Raw genomic sequence first — 21,431 nt, 5'->3', positions numbered from 1 at the left:
CAGAGATCCACAGCTCAGGTGGGAGAATCTGTCCACAGGACAACTATTGGTCGTGCTCTCCACAAATCTGACCTTTATGGAGGAGTGGCAAGAAGAAAGACATTGTTGAAAGAAAGCCATAAGAAGTCCCATTTGCAGTTTGCGAGAAGCCATGTGGGGGACACAGCAAACATGTGGAAGAAGGTGCTCTGGTCAGATGAGATCAAAATTGAACTTTTTGGCCTAACAGCAAAATGTTATGTGTGGCGGAAAACTAACACTGCACATCACCCTGAACACACCATCCCCACCATGAAACATGGTGGTCAGAAATTGCTATAAACAGGGGAATTGGCGCTGTCCGGCTATATGTGCATTAAATAATGATTCCTACAAGTGTAAGAAAAAAGGCAAAAAAGGAAAAAAGCTGCTGGAACTCTGTCCAAGTGATGTTTAACATTTGGGGATACAAAAACATCAGAGAAGGATAAACACCCCTGGACGGAGGACCGCTTCCTGGACTTTGCCATCGCAGGATTTTCCACATATGCCTTTTACCCCTGCAGGGGTTAGGCAGTGCGGTGAGTGTAAGCACGAGTGGGGGTGCAGTGAAGGACGGGGACAACACCAGTCAATGCTGAAATCATGTTTTTTTCACCAAAAGGATACACTTTAGGACCTTGATTTTGGACACTTACTGCTTTATACATTTTTGTTGTTTTTCACATATATATTTTCTTTACCTTTCACACATTGCTTTGTTGGACTTTTTTATGCACACATGCTGGGGATTTTTTACTGTCATAATTGTTTGTTCTTTACTGCCAATACTGTTTTATTGCCATAAGTGTTTATTTCGGAGTTCTTGTTTTTACTTTTGGGCACATTTCTATACATATATAGGCAGTTGGTTCTTATTGTGAAATTGGCACATATATATTTATCTCAGGAGCAAGTTGCACTTTATTATTCAAACACCTGTTGGGAGTGTTGTTTGCACTTTAATAGCTCCCACAACACATTGGTCACACGCATATTAATTGTTTTATTATTTTTTATTATTTTATTATTTTTTCTACATGTATGCCTCCTTTTTTCTTACACTTGTAGGAATCATTATTTAATGCACATATAGCCGGACAGCGCCAATTCCCCTGTTTATAGCAATTTCTGTACACTGGATTTCACCTAGGTGATTTTCATTTTTAGGGGGGCAGCAGTCCTTCCTTGTTCCTATTCTCCTAAGCGCAGAATATCGTCACCCATGAAACATGGTGGTGGCAGCATCATGTTGTGGGGATGCTTTTCTTCAGCAGGGACAGGGGAGCTGGTCAGAGTTGATAGGAAGATGGATGGAGCCAAACACAGGGCAATCTTAGAAGAAAACCTGTTAAGAGTCTGCAAAAGACTTGAGACTGGGGCGGAGGTTCACCTTCCAGCTGGATAACGACCCTAAACATACAGCCAGAGCTACAATGGAATGGTTTAGATCAAAGCATGTTTATTCATGTGTTAGAATGGCCCAGTCAAAGTCCAGACCTAAATCCAATTGAGAATCTGTGTCAAGACTTGAAAATTGCTGTTCATAGACGCTCTCCATCCAATCTGACAGAGCTTGAGCTATTTTGCAAAGAAGAATGGGCAAAAATGTCACTCTAGATGTGCAAAGCTGGTAGAGACATCCCCAAAAAGACTTGCAGCTGTAATTGCTGCGAAAGGTAGTTCTACAAAGTATTGACTCAGGGGGGTGGAATACAAATGTACCCCACACTTTTTACATATTTGTAAATAACATTGTAAACCATTTATCATTTTCCTTCCACTTCACAATTATGTGCCACTTTATGTTGGTCTATCACATAAAATCCCAATAAAATACATTTACGTTTTTGGCTGAAACATGACAAAATGTGAAAAATTTCAAGGGGTGTGAATACTTTTTCAAGGCACTCTGTGTTCATGGCGGCAGAGGGTTGCGTGCGGAGAGCGCGCGGTCCAGACTTCTGATCAAGAGCCAGCGGGATGGGTTCGAAAATCATGTGACCGCTGGCAGAGCAAATCAAATTAGTCACATGATATAGAAGTCACGGCGTCCCCCAGCAATTAAAGCCAACTTAAAGGGCAACAGAGGCTGCACTAAAGGGTTAAACATGGAAGCAGCTTTATTTATACTTGTGCATTACCACCACCTCCCAGCAGGGGGCACTGGTGTACTACAGCATGTAGGCGCACGGGCAACGCTCCAAAGCAGTAAACCCATTACAAGTAAAACGGCATCCGGCAACATGTAGAGACATAAACACATCTATTTCAGGAAGCATTCGGTTTGATAAAAGTCAGCTACTGGGACTTTTATAATGTGACTAGACACTAAAATTACACCCCTTAAAGGCATGACAGAAGCATGAACGCGGTGGCTACAGAACAACACGTTGTAGTTAATAGGAACCATACAAAATCATCAAAACTTCTTACTCATGCCCATGCAATATAATAATAAAGGGATATTGTACAGAGTAAAAACTGTGTACCTACCTGTTAGAGACAACATACAACTCAGGCAAAACAGTGCACGGCTGGTCACAAACAGTCACAGATACGTCCTCTGCTTTTTGGCCCATGTTCTGGCCATTAATCGTTATGATCGCTCCTCCATCAATAATCCCAGTGGATGGGGAAAACTACAAGAGAGGCAATTAAAACATGACCAACCATAAAGATGTATACTGTACCATCCTACGCCCTCCTACTGTCTAAACGCAAAGGGCATTTCGAGAATGGAATGAAGCGTTCAAAAATTTTCATCAATGATTTGAATGGTCAAAAAATTGGGTACGGCAGCCAGGACATTAGCATTTGCAGAAGGAGAAGTCAACAAAGGCAGCTTGCGCTCTGCCATATCAACAGCGTGCCCCAGGATGACGTCAATCTCTGACAAAACACGCAGGGCGGACGACGCACTGACGTCATCGCTACCCACAAGTCCCGGAAGCGCGGGTGTTTTATGTTTATGCCGGCCGGCAAACTTTTATGCTCAATTTTAGCTACGGAAACAGGAGTGTAATCTACCCTTTTTACAAATAATTTTGCATTGGGATTTTACACTATGTGGAGCTTTTTTTTTTATATTCAAGCTTAACATCACGGACACCCCGGACACCCGGGTTCTGTAAAGGTCCATTGAAGTCCATTGTGAGTCTACAGGAACATCACCCAAAGGCCCTGGTGGGGAAATCAGCCAAAGGCCTTTTTAAAAAGAGGTCCAGTACTGCTGGTAAGCAAGAATTTTTATAAACAAAAAAGTCAGTGCTACTACCCATACATCACATAGAAAGCAGAGATCCGTGTGCTCGATCCACAGTCACTGGCTGAGTAGGGAAATGATGATCTGCACTCTGCACTGTGGCACTTGACAAGCCACAGTGACCAAACGCAAATGAGAACAGTTGACACGTTTCAGCCTATAAGGCCTTAGTCATAACCATCAGGAATTTTTCCCACACTTCAGGTGGCGGTGATTTAGGGTGTTCAGTCACATAGGGGATCATTTAAGATTGAGTGTCACCTTGATTGAGATCCACGTATGCAGTGCTGCCTGCGAGCTCAACTGAAAATCTGTTTTACCACTTGATTGGGATTTGTTTTTGTTATATTATCATTTTGTGAGTTTTTGTACCATTTGTGTTTTAGCATGACTCTGTTCCATACCAATATCAACAGTGTGGTTGGACCAATCTCCAAAGCCGGCTATTTTATCCTGACAGCCAGGACCCGCAGCTGACAGAATACCCAAACAGTAACTGCATCTGACTCGATGCAGTTGCTGTTCGACTGACAATTTTCCATCGGTCTTCTTCAAATTTCGAAGGATGTGAGGCAGGTGGATGCTGTAACGGCCACCCATGGCTCGCATTATGACTGGTTTATCAGGAACTGGACAACATTTGCTCCATGTATGGCAAGCTTAAAGTGTTACTAAACCCACAATGGTAAAATGAGTGTGTATATGCAGTAAAGCATGCTCGTTATAATCACTGTGGAACCTAAGGGGTTAATCCTCTGCATTGTGTAAAAAAAGGCTGTTTGAGCGTGTCTTCTCTGATCCTCCCCTTCTTCCACAGTCCCCAATCCATCTCCTGATAGTACAAAGCCTTAGGGGCACTCTGCACATGCTCAGTTTGGTGCGTTTTGCTAGAGGGTTTAATTTTTCTTGGGATAGTGCATGTGATCAGCACAGGGCCAATCAGCACTGTCCAGACAGAGGGTCAGGGGCATAGGTGTGCGCAGCCCATTGCATTAGGGTGTGCACCCCAAAGCTCAAACACATGTGCCTTTTTCTGCAGCCTCAGCTGCACTGGGGAAGCGAATGAATGGGAAGTGCTCTGTGCTGTGTGGTTTCCCGTTCATTCACAAATTGAAGCATAGTAAACACTTGTTACTATGCTTCCGTTATAAATGGACACAGTTAGCAAGTGCATTCACTGTATTCATTTGGAACAGAAAGGGATCGGTAAATGACATATGTACTAGCCCCTTCCCCCACTCTCCAACCTGAAACATCCCCTGCAGCAGCTGGGGGGAGGAGGAGGGAAGCCAGCAGCACTGAGGGGCAGGCAACATGGGAGGGAAGCCCAGGCAGTAGGGGAAACGGCAACGCATGTAGTGATTAGGGTGTGCCCAGGCACACCCCCTGCACATGCCTATGGTCTGGGGTCATGCAGCCTCATAGAAAAGTCAGAGGAGAATGAAAACTCCTCCTACACACTTTAATCAGAAAGTGCTTTCTAGCCAATAATATGAGAACCTACCTGGGTGGGGAAAGGCAGTCACACAGCTGCAATGGCAATCATGAAAGTCCGCAACTCCTTATTTGCTCTTTAAAATCTTCAGAATTTATTGGTTCTCCATATTGTCTGTTACTGTGTTTTTTATTGTAGAACCAATAAATTCTGAAGATTTTAAAGAACAAGCAAGGAGTTGCAGACTTTTCGCGCTTTAACCAGACACTGATAGAAGTCACAAGACTGCTATATACGGCTGATGAGAAAAGGTATTTAGCAGTTTATATTTACTAAAATAAGTACATGTTCTGTGTACTGTGGGAGACCAGCTATAGTGAATGCAAGGTCCTGGGTTTAGTAACACTTTAAAAGTTCACCTTCTTTAGAAAAAACAGCCACAGCGTGCAGTGGAAAAGCCTGTCCCCTGCCAGCATGTTGCAGAATAGGACCCCTCTGTGTATGGAAGTAGTGGCCTCTCTGCAGAGATCCACCAAGCCACCTACTAAGTCAGATCTACAGCTCTAGTGCAAGCAGTGGCGTCGCTGGGGTGGGGGGGGGGTGCGGCCCGCACCCGACTGACACCCGCCAGAGGGGTAACACCTGTGGGCAGAGGCACTGTTAACACTGCACTGTCTGCACCCCTACACTGATCTGCGTCTCTCGAGGGGGGTCTGCACTGAGGAGGGGGGTCTATACTGATGGAGAGGGGTCTGTACTGAGCGGGGGGTCTATACTGATTGAGGGGGGTCTGCAATGAGCGAGGGTCTATACTAAGTGGGGGGTCTGTACTGATGGAGGGGAGTCTGCACTGAGGGGGGGTCTATACTGATGGAGGGGAGTCTGCACTGAGGGGGGTCTATACTGATGGAGGGTGGATCTGCACTGAGGGGGGTCTAAACTGATGGAGGGGAGTCTGCACTGAGGGGGGATCTATACTGATGGAGGGTGGATCTGCACTGAGGGGGGTCTATACTGACGGAGGGGAGTCTACACTGAGAGGGGGTCTATACTGATGGAGGGGAGTCTACACTGAGAGGGGGTCTATACTGATGGAGGGAGTCTGCACTGAGGGGGGTCTATACTGATGGGGGGTGGATCTGCACTGAGGGGGGTCTAAACTGATGGAGGGGAGTCTGCACTGAGGGGGGTCTATACTGATGGAGGGGGGATCTGCACTGAGCACTGGTCTATATTGATGGAGGGGGTTCTGCACCAAGTGGGGGTCTATACTGATGGAGAGGGGTCTGTACTGAGCGGGGGGTCTATACTGATGGAGGGGGGTGTGCACTGAGTGAGGGTCTATACTGAGTGGGGAGTCTGTACTGAGGGGGGGTCTATACTGATGGAGGAGAGTCTGCACTGAGGGGGGTCTATACTGATGGAGGGGGGTCTGCACTGAAGGAGGGTGTATACTGATGGAGGGGTCTATACTGATAGAGGGGGTCTGCATTGAGAGGGGGTCTGCACTGGGGAGAGGGGGGGTCTATACTTGAGTTGGGGGGTTTTGTACTGAAGGGGAGGTCTATACTGAGGGAGGGTCTATAATGAGTGGGGGGGTCTGTACTGAGGGGGGTCTGTACTGAGGGGGGGTCTGTACTGAGTGTTGGGGGTGTGTGTACTGAGGGAGGGTCTATACTGAGTGGGGGGGTCTGTACTTTGTGGAGAGGGGTGACACCATGTTTTTCTGCACCAGGTGACACCAACCCTAGTGATGCCACTGAGCGAAAGGGTGTGTCAGTTCTCTGCAGATAGACCACTGCTTTCATATAGAGAGCAAGGCTTCTTTGCAGCATGCTGGCAAGGAACAGGCTTTTCTACTCAGGTTGTGGCCGCTTTCTAAAGAAAATGAACTGTGACAGGGTCTCTTTAAACATACATTGGTAAATCCGTCATCGCCTATCAATACTTACTGAGTAGATATGCGGCATGGGACAGACATTGATGGTGGACTGGTCACACTGTTCTTTATGCACACATGAGGCTTCGTCTTCCTGACCACACCACAGGCACATGTAATCGGGGTCCAAGGCCTGGCAACGACTACAGTCTGACTGTCCAACGGAGCAGCTATACAATGTCACTGTAAGAGATGGCGGCAAGGTGAGTGGCACAAAGAAAGAACACAGAGGAGCAAGTGAGATCAATTTGTTTCAGAAAATATAGTCTTCCACGTCATTGAAAGGAAATGGAAACCCTGTTACCTTAAAGAAGTCATCCCATTTAAATCAATTTTTATTAATGCGTTCTGATCCCCAGGGGACAATGTAGATGTAGCACCCCCCCCCCATCTTTCTAGGTGATGTCCAACCCTAGCTGTGAGGTCAGATAGGGCACCTCTCCTCCCTCCACAGCTGTCCGACAACACACCTAGCAAGGAGGCAACTGCTTCGAAAGACAGCACTCTTCTCCAAGCACTTGTCCGAGACCAGCGTCTCACAAAGAATGCAGGAGGAGGAATCGAGTCCGTCAAAATGTTCCAGGCAAGCGGGCAAGTGCTTGGAGATGGAGAAAAGTGCCACGTGGCAAAGCAGCTGTCTCCTTTCTAGCTGCGTTGCCGGATGGCTATGGAGGGAGGAGGGGTGCCCTGTCCAACCTCAGAGCTTGCTTTGGCCAGCAAATATAAAGATAGGACAAAGTACTACATGAACATTGACAATTATGGCCATTATATGAAGCTGAAAATCATAGCAAATAACTGAAAAATAAAAAACAAAGAAGGCACTTCTAAGTGCAGCACACCGGTCACTTATTACAATAAAGGATCAAAAACACTCACAGATAATCTGTGTAAAGCCAGCTCATCATATTAGTAGTAGTCGGGCAGGATCCCCATCACTGCTCTCTCTCCGTACTCGCCAAGCTGACCAGCAGCTGCGGGTAAATTGGGTCAAGATGGCCACCGCACTTCTGGGACCAGTGCGGTACATGCGCAACAGATGTAACATCAAGGAAGGGGTGGGACGCGTTTTGGAGCATGCGCAGAAGTTCTTTCTGCAAACTGTGGTTGTCTACAGAACTGACGGATCCAATAACTCAATAAAGCCTTCGATTGCGAGCATAATTCGTTCCAGAAACATGCTTGTAATCCAAAGCGAATTTCCCCATAAGAAATAATGGAAACTCAAATGATTCTTTCCACAACCATTTATTCATAGGTCCTTCAGTTTATAGTCCATATAAAAAGATTATAGCAATGTGATAGGTTGTGTAACCATAAAATGTCCATCCACAAATGGAAGCCTCCACAAGGGGATCAGAAGCAAAAACCAGCAGGAGCCACATTTATAAAAGAGAAGAGAGGTGCCTCTTAGTGTAGCAATGTGTTTCTAAATGTTGTACAGTGGAACCTTGGTTAACGAGCAACGCGGTTAACGAGAGTTTTGAAAGACAAGCAACTTTTTTAAAAAAATCCTGACTCAGTTTGCAAGTGTTGTCTCGCAAGACAAGCAGAATTCAAGCTAATGGGGTGTGCAGTACCGCATTTGGCCAGAAGTGTGGGGGCGCCGGTGACGCTCGGAACGGTCCTGAGCCATTCGGAAATACTCGGACTAACTCGGAGATACTCAGAAATACTCTGCTCCTGAGTGTTTCTGAGCCTTTCCGAGGGTTTCCGAGTTCAGCCGAGTTGTCCCCGAGTATTTCCGAGGCTCTCCGGTGCCCCCCCCCACCTCTGGGCACATGCAGTATTGCATGCAATAGAAGTCAATGCGGAACGAATTATCTTCGTTTTCCATTGATTTCTATGGGGAAACTCGCTTTGATATGCGAGTGCTTCGTATTACAAGCATTCTCCTGGAACAGATTATACTCGTAATCCAAGGTTCCACTGTACCTTCATTAAATGTAACTATATTGCTACACTTAGAGGCGCCTCTCTTCTCTTTTATACTCAGTTGTTACATGACACTACTTGTATATCAAAACTTCGCTTGTATATCAAGTCAAAATTTATTTAAAAATGTAGCTCGGCTCTCAAACCAAGCTTTTACTGTACTATGAAGGGGATCAATGACACATGTAAGAGGTGACCTGCCTAGGCTCCAAAACATGTCCCGCACCTTCCCTGGCGTAATTTCGCTACGGGCATTTCACGCTGGTCCCAGAAGTGCAGCGGCCAACTTAAACCCTGCGTTCCACCCCTCCCGCCGAATATCTGTGAGTGTTTTTAATCCTTTATTGTAATAAATGACTGGTGTGCTGCGCTTGGAAGTGCCTTCTTTGTTTTTTATTTTTCATGCCAGAGATTGCTTCTACTCCTTGGGAGTGCTGCTCGAGAACCCTCTTGGCCCCTTCCTATTCTTATATCCCTCCCTTTTGGATGGTGCCAAAGCGTACCAGTATACAAGGAGCACCCTATGAACTTTTCTATAGCAAATAACTATTTCCTCTGATCATCAGCTCCATCTAGTGGCCATAATGTAGTATTTTACTGATTTAATCTACTCTGTATGAAGAACATACCTGGGAGAGAAAATATCCTAACAACATTCATTTGTGCCCTTATTTGCACAAAACAAACGCATTTGCAGTTTCACAGGATGAATAGCTCTGCAAATGTTTTTTTTAATATGCGCCTCTTAAAAACGCCAAACTTTCTGCTTAATCAATGGCAAACCCGGCACAACACTCTACTATAGCTATATTTAAAAATACATGTAATATTTTAATGTGTAACTAGGATTGAAGGGTCTTTAAAAAAAAAAAAAAAAAAGAATTGGAAGGATTGTTTCAAGCCACAACCGCCTAGCTGATACACTTGTCCTCGTCTGTCTAACTGGTTGAATAGCTATGCACAATATATACACGGAAATATACACGGAAAAGCACAAGCTGATTTTTTTTTATCATAAGTAGAAGAAAGAAAAATGATTGTTGAAAAAAAAAAAAAAAAAGCTGCTTCTTAGTTACTACTATCACCAACTCAGCATATGTCTATAATCATAGCGCTACCTAGTGGTCAAGTTTAGGATTTCAGAGCTGCCTTGTTCACAGTCCCAAAATCATGATTTGCCTCCCACTCATTCACCATGGCTCTAAAAAAATTACAACATATAAAAAGGTGACAAATTGCATTACAAAGACATAAAGAGACTGAAGAGTTACCATTTATATCGTCCTTATTGTCTACTCGGTATACGTCCCCCTTCTTCACATACACAGTAACTGGATGCTCAAACACATGCAGAGGGTACTCGTACTGCAAGAGAGACAAAGCATAAAATTACTGATCAAAGCAATGAGACGAAACGATTTGGAATTCTTTGAGCATCACAAGAGTTTTGTCGCCTCAGATCACGTACCCTTAGACGTCAGCAGGGCTGGTAGTTCTGCTCAGCACATAAGGGACGGGTCTGGTTTTTCCTACAGTGCCATGGGTTGGCAGCCCATTCTTGGTGAACTGGCTACCTTGATGCACCACAACGGAAAGGCATAGTGTAAAGGGGGCCTTAATAGTTGGATCTTCACTGCTGGCCTTGTGATGTGTGGACATAAGAGGCGCAAAATGGTGGGTAATATGCACTTTCCATATGTTTTAAGAAACTTCCAGCCTATCAAATCTGATATATTATATGCCTGAGATGCAAATATGTTATAGAGCTGTCCTGAGTTAAATAGTTTATTGTTAAAAGAATTGTCATGTAATATATGGAAGAACAAAGTTATGATTGCCTTAAAGTGGTTGTACAACCACTTTTACCAACCTGTAGGTGCTGGAAATATGTCCTAAACCTCCACGGTTTAGGAGATATGTATGAAAAAGCCGAGCTCCGATGACTATGGTGCATGTGCACTTTAGAAAACGGCACATCGTGTCGTTCCTAATAGGGGTCATGCCGTGACTGGCGGCTATGTCACGCGACTCCGGCCAGTCACAGAGCTGGAGTTCGTGGCCCCGGAGTTCATGTGATAGGAGATCTGTCTCCCCCTCCTCCCTCAGGTTAGGGGGCCTATAGCATACTCCCAGTAATATTTTCCCCTAAGCTTAATCCCTTTGGAGCTCTACCCATAAGGATTCCACCTCCTGCCTAGCTCCCATAGTGATGTCATCTCTCACATTCACTTGTCCATTATTCTTGATATATAGGCTTACAACAGTATCTCTAGTTCACCCATCTTGTCCGCCAGGCTCCTGGCATTGGTGAACATGCCACATAGTTTAGACCGGTCGCATACTATCCTCTTATTGGGTGTTCCGAGATTGCAACTAGGACATGTTACTAGACTTACTTTGGGTTTATGTGCTTTAATCAACCTACCACTAATGCCCCCAATACTACCCTGGGCGGCACAGTGGTGTAGTGGGTAGCACTTTCGCCTAGCAGTAAAAAGGGTTGCTGGTTCGTATCCACACCACAACACTACCTGCCAGGAGTTCTCCCTGTGCCTGCGTGGGTTTCCTCCGGGTACTCCGGTTTCCTCCCACACTCCCAAGTCATGCTGGTAGGTTAATTGGCTTCTGTCCATAATTGGCCCTAGTATATGAATGTGAGTTGGGGACCTTGAATTGTGGGCTCCTTGAGGATAGGGACCAATGTGAGTGTGCAATGTATGTGTGAAGCTCTGCATAAATTGACGGCGCTATATGGGTACCTTAAATAAATAATAATAGATGAGCATCTTAATGAGACACAATGTACAGGGATAAGGACAATTGTAGACACGCACCCACACTTACTCCGGTAGAACTGGATGGACTGGTGTCTTTATTCAACCTTACTAACTATGTACCCTCTGGAATATGTTCCATGCTGACTATCTCTACCTCTGGGCCCTCCCCCCGGTCGCCTAGTTTTAAAACCCCTCTAACTTTTTGGCCATCTTTACTCCCAGCTGATCTGCACCCTCCTCATTTAGGTGCAGTCCGTCCCTTCTATAGTACTGGTAATCGACTGAGAAGTCGGCCCAGTCCTCCAGGAACCCAAACCCCTCCTTACTACACCAGCTCTTCAGCGACTTGTTTACTTCCCTAATCTCCCTCTGACTTTCTGGTGTGGCTCGATGTACCGGTAGTATTCCTGAAAATACTACCTTGGAGGTCCTTTTCCTCAATTTAGCTCCCAAGTCCCTAAAATCGTTCAAAATTCAAGCAGCATCTTTCCTTACTCATCCTAACCCAGCTGTGCTGAGCTAACCCACCTTATCCCCCTCCATCAGTGCTCCATTGCAATGTTTACCTGTCTGATCTTTGATACTGAAAAGAATACAAGGCCTTTTCTGAATAGAGGAGGTGCCAAGCCAGAGACCTCCTGTGATATCTATACTACAGCTGGAACTACAAGTCTTAGGGTCAGATGCCCAGCGCTGTCAGAAAACTGCCGGCTGAGTAAAATTAACAGATCTAACAAAAGCTGCAACAGCCAAAGATAGGGTACACTTTATTGGAGGTAACTTTACTTTACTGTGAAAATACGATTTTGTCCATAGTTCAGCTTCAACAGCATAGCAATGAAATTAGTGAAGAAATTAGTAGTCATTAGGTAAAAAGAGATGTGATGAGTGAAAGCATAGGCCTTTCTGTAGACCACGAGGGTGGTGAACATCTGAAGAAATCTGAAGGGTACATTTGTAGATAATGATGGTGGTGAATGTCTGAAAGTATTGGAAGGATGCACCCGAAGACCACGAGAGTGGTAAATGTCTGATATGTTACAGGTTTATCTGAAGACCATGAGGGTGATGAATGTCTGAAATGATCTGAAAGGTACATCTGAAGAACATGAGGTTAGTGAATATCTAAAAAGGATCTGATGGGTGTATTTGAAGACCATGAGGGTGGTAAATACCAACCCAAGGGTGTAGTTGAAGACCAGGATAGTGGTGAATGTCTGAACATTATATCTGAAGACCACAAGGGTGGTGAATTTCTGAAGGCTATATCTGAAGAACATGAGGGTGGTGAATATCTAAAAAGGATCTGATGGGTGTATTTGAAGACCATGAGGGTGGTGAATGTCTAAAGGTATATCTGAAGACCATGAGGTATCTGAAGGCTATATCTGAAGACAATGAGGGTGGTGAGTGTCTGAAGATATCCGAAAGATATATCTGAAGACCATGAGAGTGCTAAATGTTTGAAGGTATCTTACGGGTGTATCTGAACAACATGAGGGAGGTGAATATCTGAAAGCATCTGAAGGGTGTATTAAAAGACAACGAGAATTGTGAATGTCTAAAGGTATCTAAAGGGGTAATCTGAGGACCATGAGGGTTGTATATGCCTGAAGGGTGTATCTAAAGACCAAAACGGCGGTGAATGTCAAAGTATGTCGAAGGGAGTTCCACACAAAGGAAAGAAGTCCTGGAGATGTGAGTGAGAGTTGGTAACCAGGGAAGAAGAAACCGACAAAAACTTTGTATGTTAGAAAAGGGCTTTGGTATTGTATATTATGCACAGCAATGAGCTATAGTCAGGATGTGCATGTGTATGAGCCAGGCTAAACACATCAAGCCAAGTCAAGATAAGACTATTGTAGCTGGTTTTTCCTTGTATAAAGTGCAAAAAATGGGCAGATGTGACATAGATAAATATACTATGGGGTAAATAATGTGAGACTGTGTAGAGCAGGGTTTCATGGAACCCTTGGGGCCCTCCAGCAGTTGCCAAGGGTCTTCAGCTGTGGCTGGTTAACACTACTTGATAGAGGAACAGCAAGATACTAATGGTCTTTTTAGCCCTCTGTAAAAGTAAAATCCTGACCACCGCCTTAACGGGGGCATTCTTCCCACAGACCATCAACGTAAGGGGCATTTTTTCCCAATGACCTTTGATTAATTTATTTTAGCAGGGGTTCCCTGAGACCTAAAAATTATTTAAAGGGTGACAAATAACAATGACATAATGGGGGCATTTAACCACAGGGATGTTACGGTATCCACAACTGAAAAATGAATTTAAAAATCAGCTTCTAGAAAGACACTTTACAATAGCTTTAGAATCTCCCTGCCCGGCACAGATGTTTACTAACCTTGTATGTCTCACAGTGAACTGAATACAGGTCCTCTTCCCCGGACATTTTCTCCACTTGTGCTCGCAGAGTGATGGGGGAACCCTCCACCTCTATGATGCAACTGTATTCCAGAACCCCACCCTAGAATATTTCACAGAAATGCTAGTTATAGGGTATAGAGAACATGGCTACACAAGCAAAAACAATCCAAACAGCACAAGCTTATTTAATGAGAACCAATCACTAAAGGGTATTTGTAATAATCTTTCAGGGATTGATTTTCTTTATTTACTTGAATTCTCTCCCTGTCAGAACAGAAGTATCAGGCTTATAGTCTTACTCTAAGGCCATCCTTTTTCATGCATGAACTTAGTACTGATAGCAGACAGTTAAAACACAACCAAACAACAGATGTGCTGTAGGAATTACATGAAAAAAAAAACCCAAAAAAACAAAACAAAAACAAAAAGCTTTGTTAACAGACATGTGTTATGAAGGATTAAACTTGCACGCTACTATGTGTATCCCTGAGGAAGTAACGTGACCAGTGACGCAACGCGTCGGGTGGAGCCTTGTGATGTCATTTCTGGTGGTGTTTTACGGAAGTGCGGTGAGGAGGCGAGTGTGTCACTACTCCCATTGTTTCTTACTGCGATTTTTATTCTTACTTGATGTAAGCAGCTTCTTTTACTTAATAAATTTACTTTTTATTTGGCAATATTGCACTATGGCTGTTCTTTGTTTTCTTTGAGCGCCATTTATACAAGAAGTGTAGTTTCTTGGAGCAAGCTGTTTTGATGTGTTGATACCAAGATCTGGACGTAGTTCTTCGTCTTCGCTTGGGACCTGGATGTCTTTACAGATCCATCAGCAGGATTCCTTATCTGACTATCTGATGAGCCTTGTTTGACCTTTGGGTCATTTTTGGAGGTGAGCGGCCAATTCATAAAATATAACAGTCGATGTTTGGATTGATGTGTTGCCTGTTTTTTCTTCTATCAAGTTACTCGTATTAGATTTTTACCTTTATATGAACTGACTCCTACCATTGGGTTTTAGTTGGACTTTTATTCACATTTATTTATTTGTTATGTTTTGGATACTTATCATGTTTATTCTTTAAGTATATTAATCATGGCACATTATTGAATAAGCGCACCACTCTTATTTCTTTCTTTTACATTTGTTAACAGACAGTTTTACCTTATCTAGCAGTGTTATCAGCCCTGTGCCCAAGCAGGAGAAGTTAAACCTGTGGGGAATCTTATTCTGAACTAACATTTTTGCTCTAACAAGGAGAGAATACAAGTGAGTAGCAGCACACACACCAAACCTGAGTGGCAAGGCTATGTGTTTTTTTTTTTTTTTTTAACAGAATAAAGTATATCAATAACCCAAACTTTTTTTGGTTTATTTAAAAAATAAATAAATAAATAAAGCGTTGGTTATAGATGCACATTAGGAGTGATTATTTCTGACTGGTTCTCTCTAACAGTGGTCATAGTGCACTAATACAATCAAGTCAACCAACCAGAAACAGAAAATTTTAAAATAAAAACCGATTTAAAATATAAGCCCATGCAAAACTAAAATTTCAGAATTCATTAGAGGCCAGAGAAATGACTCCATATGGTGGTGAGACTCTGGTGGTAGGAGCTCTTGTCTGGAATATCGTGCCAGAAAGCAAGATGGCGTGTCTGCATGGCATGAGCAACTACATGCATTGTTTTATTGTCTTTCACGTGAGGCGGCTGCCGCTGGCCGTGTGCCAGTTTGCGTTAGGGCGTACATCTACAGGTGCACTTCTTCATATTTATTTCGTTTTTAAGCTTTTTAATGTTAACTCCAAAGTGTAAGATATCCTTTTAATACCTTCTCTGGACCCCCCACTTCCAGATCAATATGCAATGAAACTTTTTCAATCAAATAATTTTAATTTTCAAGAAATACCCCTTTTTAGACTTAGTGACATCATCACTGGGTCAGTCTACTAGTCTATGCTCTCAGATTGGTGGAAGGGCCTGGCCGACTCCTGTAAATGTCACAGCACCTGGCCACAGATGATCTTTCAAGAGCCTTATATGAAAATAAAAATGTTGCTCCCAAGTGTTAGATTAAAGAACACATGCCAGCATCCCTTTAGATGTGCATGATCCGCCCTGCTGGCCAATGGGTGCTGCATACTTTAGGCGTGTAATCTGCTGATAAGTTGCTTAAGCATGCACATCTAAAAAGGGATGCTGGGATGTGTTCTTTTATATAACACCACCCAGGAACAAAACGAATGATGGCAGAGAAAGCCAATAGATGTGGGAGGCAGGCAAAAACAGAGGAGAGGAGAGGGGATTGATGTGATTCAGACAGGAAATGACGGTGGGCTTAAGATTGCTGCTGCAGCTACAAAGGGTTACTTTTTGCGGAGATGCAGGTTTTCAGGGAATTGAGAATAATCATTTTCAACACAGGAGAGGACTTGCTACCAGTGTGGGTTAAAAAAAGATAAGGCTGGCATTCAGCTCTAATTAATAATAAGTCCCAGTGTCTTAATCATTGGGTCTGTCTTCTGGTCCTTGAGCCAGGTTTGGTGGGACATAACAGCACCTCCCTCTCCCTTGTTTCCCTTTTAAGAGCGTTATATGAAAGAACACATCCTCAGCATCCCTTTAAACTTGCTCCCTCCTTCATACCCACTGGGTGCTGCAGAATTTAGCTGTGCAATCTGATAATCAGTTACTTGAGCATTGGTGTCCAAGGCTTGAGATATAATTATTAAAAAAAAATAATTTTATATATATATATATATATATATATATATATATATATATATATATATATATATATATATATATATATATATATATAAAATTATTTTTTTTTTTTAATAATTATATCTCAATTTTAAATTTTAAAAAATTATATATATAATTTTTTATTTATTTACCCAAATATCGGGGGGGGGGGGGGGGGGGGAGCATACTGAAAACTGTAGCTCACTTGCATTTTGCACTGCTCACTTTCTGAATATGGTCAACCTCTACCTGAAATATGGCCTTTTGGTGTATAAAAAAAATGTATGGTCCTATAGGGAGAAATTTGATTGCCTGTTTTTGGTTATTGCACTTTTTCTGTCCCCCCTATCTCTTACTGAATTAGCTGTCTGCAGAGAAAAGAGAAAACATCTAATACCCAATGCCTTTTCCAGCCCCTCTAACACAAATCACATGCCGCTCAGCATGATATCCGGCCTGTAATAAAAACTCCAGCAATGCTACATGTGATTACCAGTAATTTAAACGTATTTCACTGGAATTAGGACATGGGTTTTCGCTAAGGAAAGTTTTGTTTTATTTTTCTGTGGGAAAACAGGGACAAATAGAAATCTTCAATCTCAGTCTTTATAATGAAAAAAAGCTAAAGTGGAACTCTACCAAAACCATATTTTCAGATTTAGGTGCAATGAGGAAAGGTCAATCCTGGCCAGGACTTTACAGATACTTTGAAACCCGGCAGAGAGATTGACTTATTTATATGCCCAACTTGTATAGGTTCACCTGCTTAGACAGAAGAATGGATGAATAGCCAAAAGGTTCTCCCCAGGTACTGTAAATCTCCCTGTACAACAGACCTCAGAACGGGAGAGGAAGAAGCAGAACAAGGAGCCAATCAGTTCATGTGCTGACAAGAAGAATGTGTAAAGGGGAAGAAAGTTTATGGGGAGATAACCTCATGATTGTGCTACTTCTTCTTTTACAGTACAACCACCGGCTGGCAGCGGGTCTTTGACAGTCGGTCTCTTGTCATAGACGGCTCTTTGTTTCTGGTCATAGATGGCTCTCGGTCTCAAGAGCTGGCAGGTCAGGCTCCCCCATTCATGAAAACACTGTGACAGACAATCACAATGGTCTGACAGTCCAACCTGCCACCCGGGTGCAGAGACGGGATGTGGGGGCAGGGCGGGAAGGTATTGTTGCAATACTCTCTTCCACCCCAAGATGTCCTTGGTTATTCAACCTAGAAGACCAAGGACATCTTGGGGTGGAAGAGAGTATTGCAACAACACCTTCCCGCCCTGCCCCAGCATCCCGTCTCTGCACCTGGGTGTCAGGTTGGACTGTTAGAGCATTGTGATTGGCTGTCACAGTGTTTGCATGAATGGTGGAGCCTAACCCGCCGGCTCCTGAGAACGAGAGCCATCTTTGACCAGAGACCAGGAGCCGTCTATGACCAGAGACCAGGAGCCATCTATGACCAGAGACCAGGAGCCGTCTTTGACCAGAGACCAGGAGCCGTCTTTGACCAGATACTGATACGAAAGACCGGGAGCATCCATGAACAGAAACCAGGACCACAGCCTGGAAGCCGTCTATGACCAGAGACTGGGGCCACAGGCCAGGAGCCATCTATGGCTGCAGGCAAGGAGCCATCTATGACTGCAGGCAAGGAGCCATCTATGACTGTAGACCAGGATCTGTAGAGAACTAGATGTGTACCTCAAATGGGATTTTAAGGGCAATGCAGAAATTGGCAGTGTTGAATTATAGTTAAAAAGAAGTTTATTGATACAAAAACGAATAGGATATACATGAACATACACATTGATCTAGTTAAGAATAATTATAAAAACATCAGATATATGGAAACATATGATGCATCCTACTGCTAGTTACAAGTACCACCCCCGATAGGTGTGATGGCGTCCTGATAGCAGATTTCCAACGCGTTTCAACTTATTGTAAGGATAAAGTCTTCCTCAGGGAGGGACTGCATCACATTCTAAAATTTTTTTTTAAGTAACAGCATGATTATTGGTATATACTTAAATATTTGTTTGTTACCTATATCTACAGAAATCGCATTACAACAGAAAAGTATTATATGCGACTTACATTTGCGACTACAGAAATCGCATTACAACAGAAAAGTATTATATGCGACTTACATTTGCATTTAACTGTGAAAAATCGCTTTCCCAGTGCTGGCAGGGGTCCTAACACGTGATTGTCAATGCTGCTCAAATATCCTCTACGGGATGGCCTGGTATATTGTGAAGAAACCAGTATTTGGCAGTCGTGATAATTAAACAACTGAAAAACATGAAGGTATAAGGGAAATGCTAAGAAATTGAACATCAAAAAGGTCAAAGAATGGAAATAATGGTGATTCGTAGGGGAAATAAGGTTCCCCAGGGCCATCATAGAGTAAAAGAGATCAAATACCTTAAATTGATTGTGTCAGGTGTATTGTTCCAAGTGGCAGGGAGCTCTGGTCCTGGAGTACCTCTCTGTAACAAAGCCAGTTGTGGAATGCTGCCTGTGGCCATCCCTGGCGTCCTAATATATGGGGTGTGGGCGTGGCTAAGTGATGGGCGTAGCCCTATTCTAGGTAGAGTCTCACATTCATTGGTGGTGCAGTGGAGGGGGTGCGACTTCAATTGGCTGCTGTCACTGTTTAGAGGAAGCACCTTTGTACAATGTATTGAGGGGAAGCGTCCAGAAGCTTCCCTGTTGTCTAGGTAGCAGACGCTTGGACCTCCTCCAAAAAAAAAAAAAAAAAAAATTCCTTTTCTCCTCCCCGTGACGTGAAGCCTATTGCTTACACGTAGCCTATGTAGTGTGGGCTCAGGGTGAGGCGGGGAGAGAGGTGCGTCTGGTTGCCGGGGCAATGTGCATATGACGTTGGTGTCACATGGCCCCGACGTCAGTTCCTAAAAGAGGGAGGGGCGCCGTGTGACTCCACAGCGCTATTGAGCAGTCTTATCCATGTTAAACCGGGCATCGGGGCATAGTAGCCCCACTGTCTGAAAAAAAAAAAAAGTATCAGACTATGCACAGCGGTGTATGGGGTACTGTTCTATGCTGATGTCATAGATGTCACCAAGATATACAGTGACAAGTATGACAAAAAGTAGCAGGTCTATACTCCCTCATTAGAGATGGAAAAAGGAAGGAAGAAAAATTGTATAAAAGAATTGCAAAGAATTGATTGAAATGGGGATAGTACTGATGAAATATGAAATATATATAATAAGAGAATGTGAAGGGAGATTTTTATTCTTAAATATGCCCAAACCTCTTTATGATGATTGTACTGTCATTGAGCGAATGGCAGAACATCAAAATTAGGGCTTATAACCACCGACACAGTAGGAAATCCCGGGGCATCAAAATAAGATCTGACGCCTTCGGGGTATTCGGGCCATGATGTTGCGTCATGGCCCCCCGCTAAATGACCCACCAGGGAGACCTATCATTTCCGGGAATGGTTCCATCACAGAGGGGATCAGCCAAATAATAGATCAATACCTGAGACCCCATGTAATGGAACTTCCATCGTATACAAGGGATACCATACATCTATTGCAAATCCTCGATGGAATATCCATTCCCAGTTCAGCTCTACTTGTTACAGTGGATGTGGAATCGCTGTATAATAGTATCCCACACCACTTAGGCATAGCTGCAATTGAACGTGTCCTACAACAAAGAGCAACAACAGACTGGAAATTCAATGCATTCATTCTAACTATGCTGGACTACATCCTCAGACACAACACCTTCCTTTTCAAGGGCTCCCACTACCTCCAGGTGCAGGGAGTGGCTATGGGGACGTGCTGCGCACCCTCCTATGCCAACCTGTACCTGGGGGAGTGGGAGAGGGAGTTCCTACAGGGGGAGGCAGCATCTGTGTACACTCGCCACATATGTATGTGGCAGAGGTACATAGACGATCTCTTCATCATCTGGGACGGCCCCCCTGAATTATTGAGGGACTGTCTAAAGCTGATGAACAACAATGCTTTTAACCTGTTTTTCACTATGACCTCGGATACCCATGAAGTAAATTTCCTGGACATTACCATCTTTAAAAACTCTGAGGGCGGACTATCAAGTAAACTTTACAGAAAGGAGACTGCTGGCAACACCCTGTTGCATGCAAACAGCTTTCACCCGGAACCTCTGAAAAGATCCATTCCCTATAGCCAGTTTCTCCGCCTTAAAAGAAACTGCAGTAACAACGAAGACTTTCAACACGAAGCGGACAAACTTACCATTAGGCTCATGAACAGAGGCTACTCCAAATCCTCTTTAAAAAAAGCGTTCAACCGAGTTAAGCAAACCAATAGAAGGGATTTAATCTTCTCAAAGAAACCAACCAAAGAAGACGACACTACAAGGATTATTGTGAGATTTTCTAATGAGCATTTTAAAATTAATAAAATTATCTCCAAATATTGGTCCATCCTTACAGATGATCCAATCCTGAAAGGACTAATTGGTCCTAAGCCCCAAATCACCTATAGAAAACCTGGCTCAATAGGAAATGCACTCATCCAAAGTGAATACAAGGGCACGGCAAGAAAGGACCCCTGTAAAACATGGGGTACATACCCATGTGGTTCCTGTGCCCAATGTCCAGTCATCGGTAGGAGGACCACACTGGCACTGCCTAATGGGGAAAGTTTTTCCCTGCGTCATTTTGCCAATTGCAAGACGCAGGGTGTGGTATACCTCATGCAGTGCCAGTGTGGTGCCTTCTACGTGGGCAAAACAAGACAGGAATTTAGAAAACGTGTCGACAAACATATGCAAAGTATGCAAATCGGCAACTTGTATCTGCCTTTGGGAAGGCATGTTGCCAGATATCACAATTACCGATTACCCTCGGTGAACTTCACAGTCCTTGATAGGATTCATTTGCCACTCAGGGGGGGAGACTGGAACAA

At 43.7% G+C, this 21,431-nt stretch overlaps 1 protein-coding gene across 2 annotated transcripts in view; it reads right to left on the bottom strand.

Moving 5' to 3' along the window:
- Window positions 1-21,431, bottom strand: part of PLXNB3 (plexin B3) — a 150,976-nt gene that overhangs the window by 35,110 nt on the left and 94,435 nt on the right. For both annotated transcript variants that reach the window (XM_073600173.1, XM_073600172.1), the window contains exons 11-14: window positions 13,727-13,849; window positions 9,864-9,957; window positions 6,671-6,840; window positions 2,515-2,660 (exon numbers count right to left, since the gene is read on the bottom strand). In XM_073600173.1, coding sequence (XP_073456274.1) covers window positions 2,515-2,660; window positions 6,671-6,840; window positions 9,864-9,957; window positions 13,727-13,849 — 533 coding nt within the window. The remainder of the gene's footprint in view (window positions 1-2,514; window positions 2,661-6,670; window positions 6,841-9,863; window positions 9,958-13,726; window positions 13,850-21,431) is intronic.

The sequence above is a fragment of the Aquarana catesbeiana genome, linkage group LG09 (genome assembly GCF_042186555.1).
Source record: "Aquarana catesbeiana isolate 2022-GZ linkage group LG09, ASM4218655v1, whole genome shotgun sequence".
NCBI lineage: Eukaryota > Metazoa > Chordata > Amphibia > Anura > Ranidae > Aquarana > Aquarana catesbeiana.
This window is presented reverse-complemented; position numbering and strand designations above follow the sequence as displayed.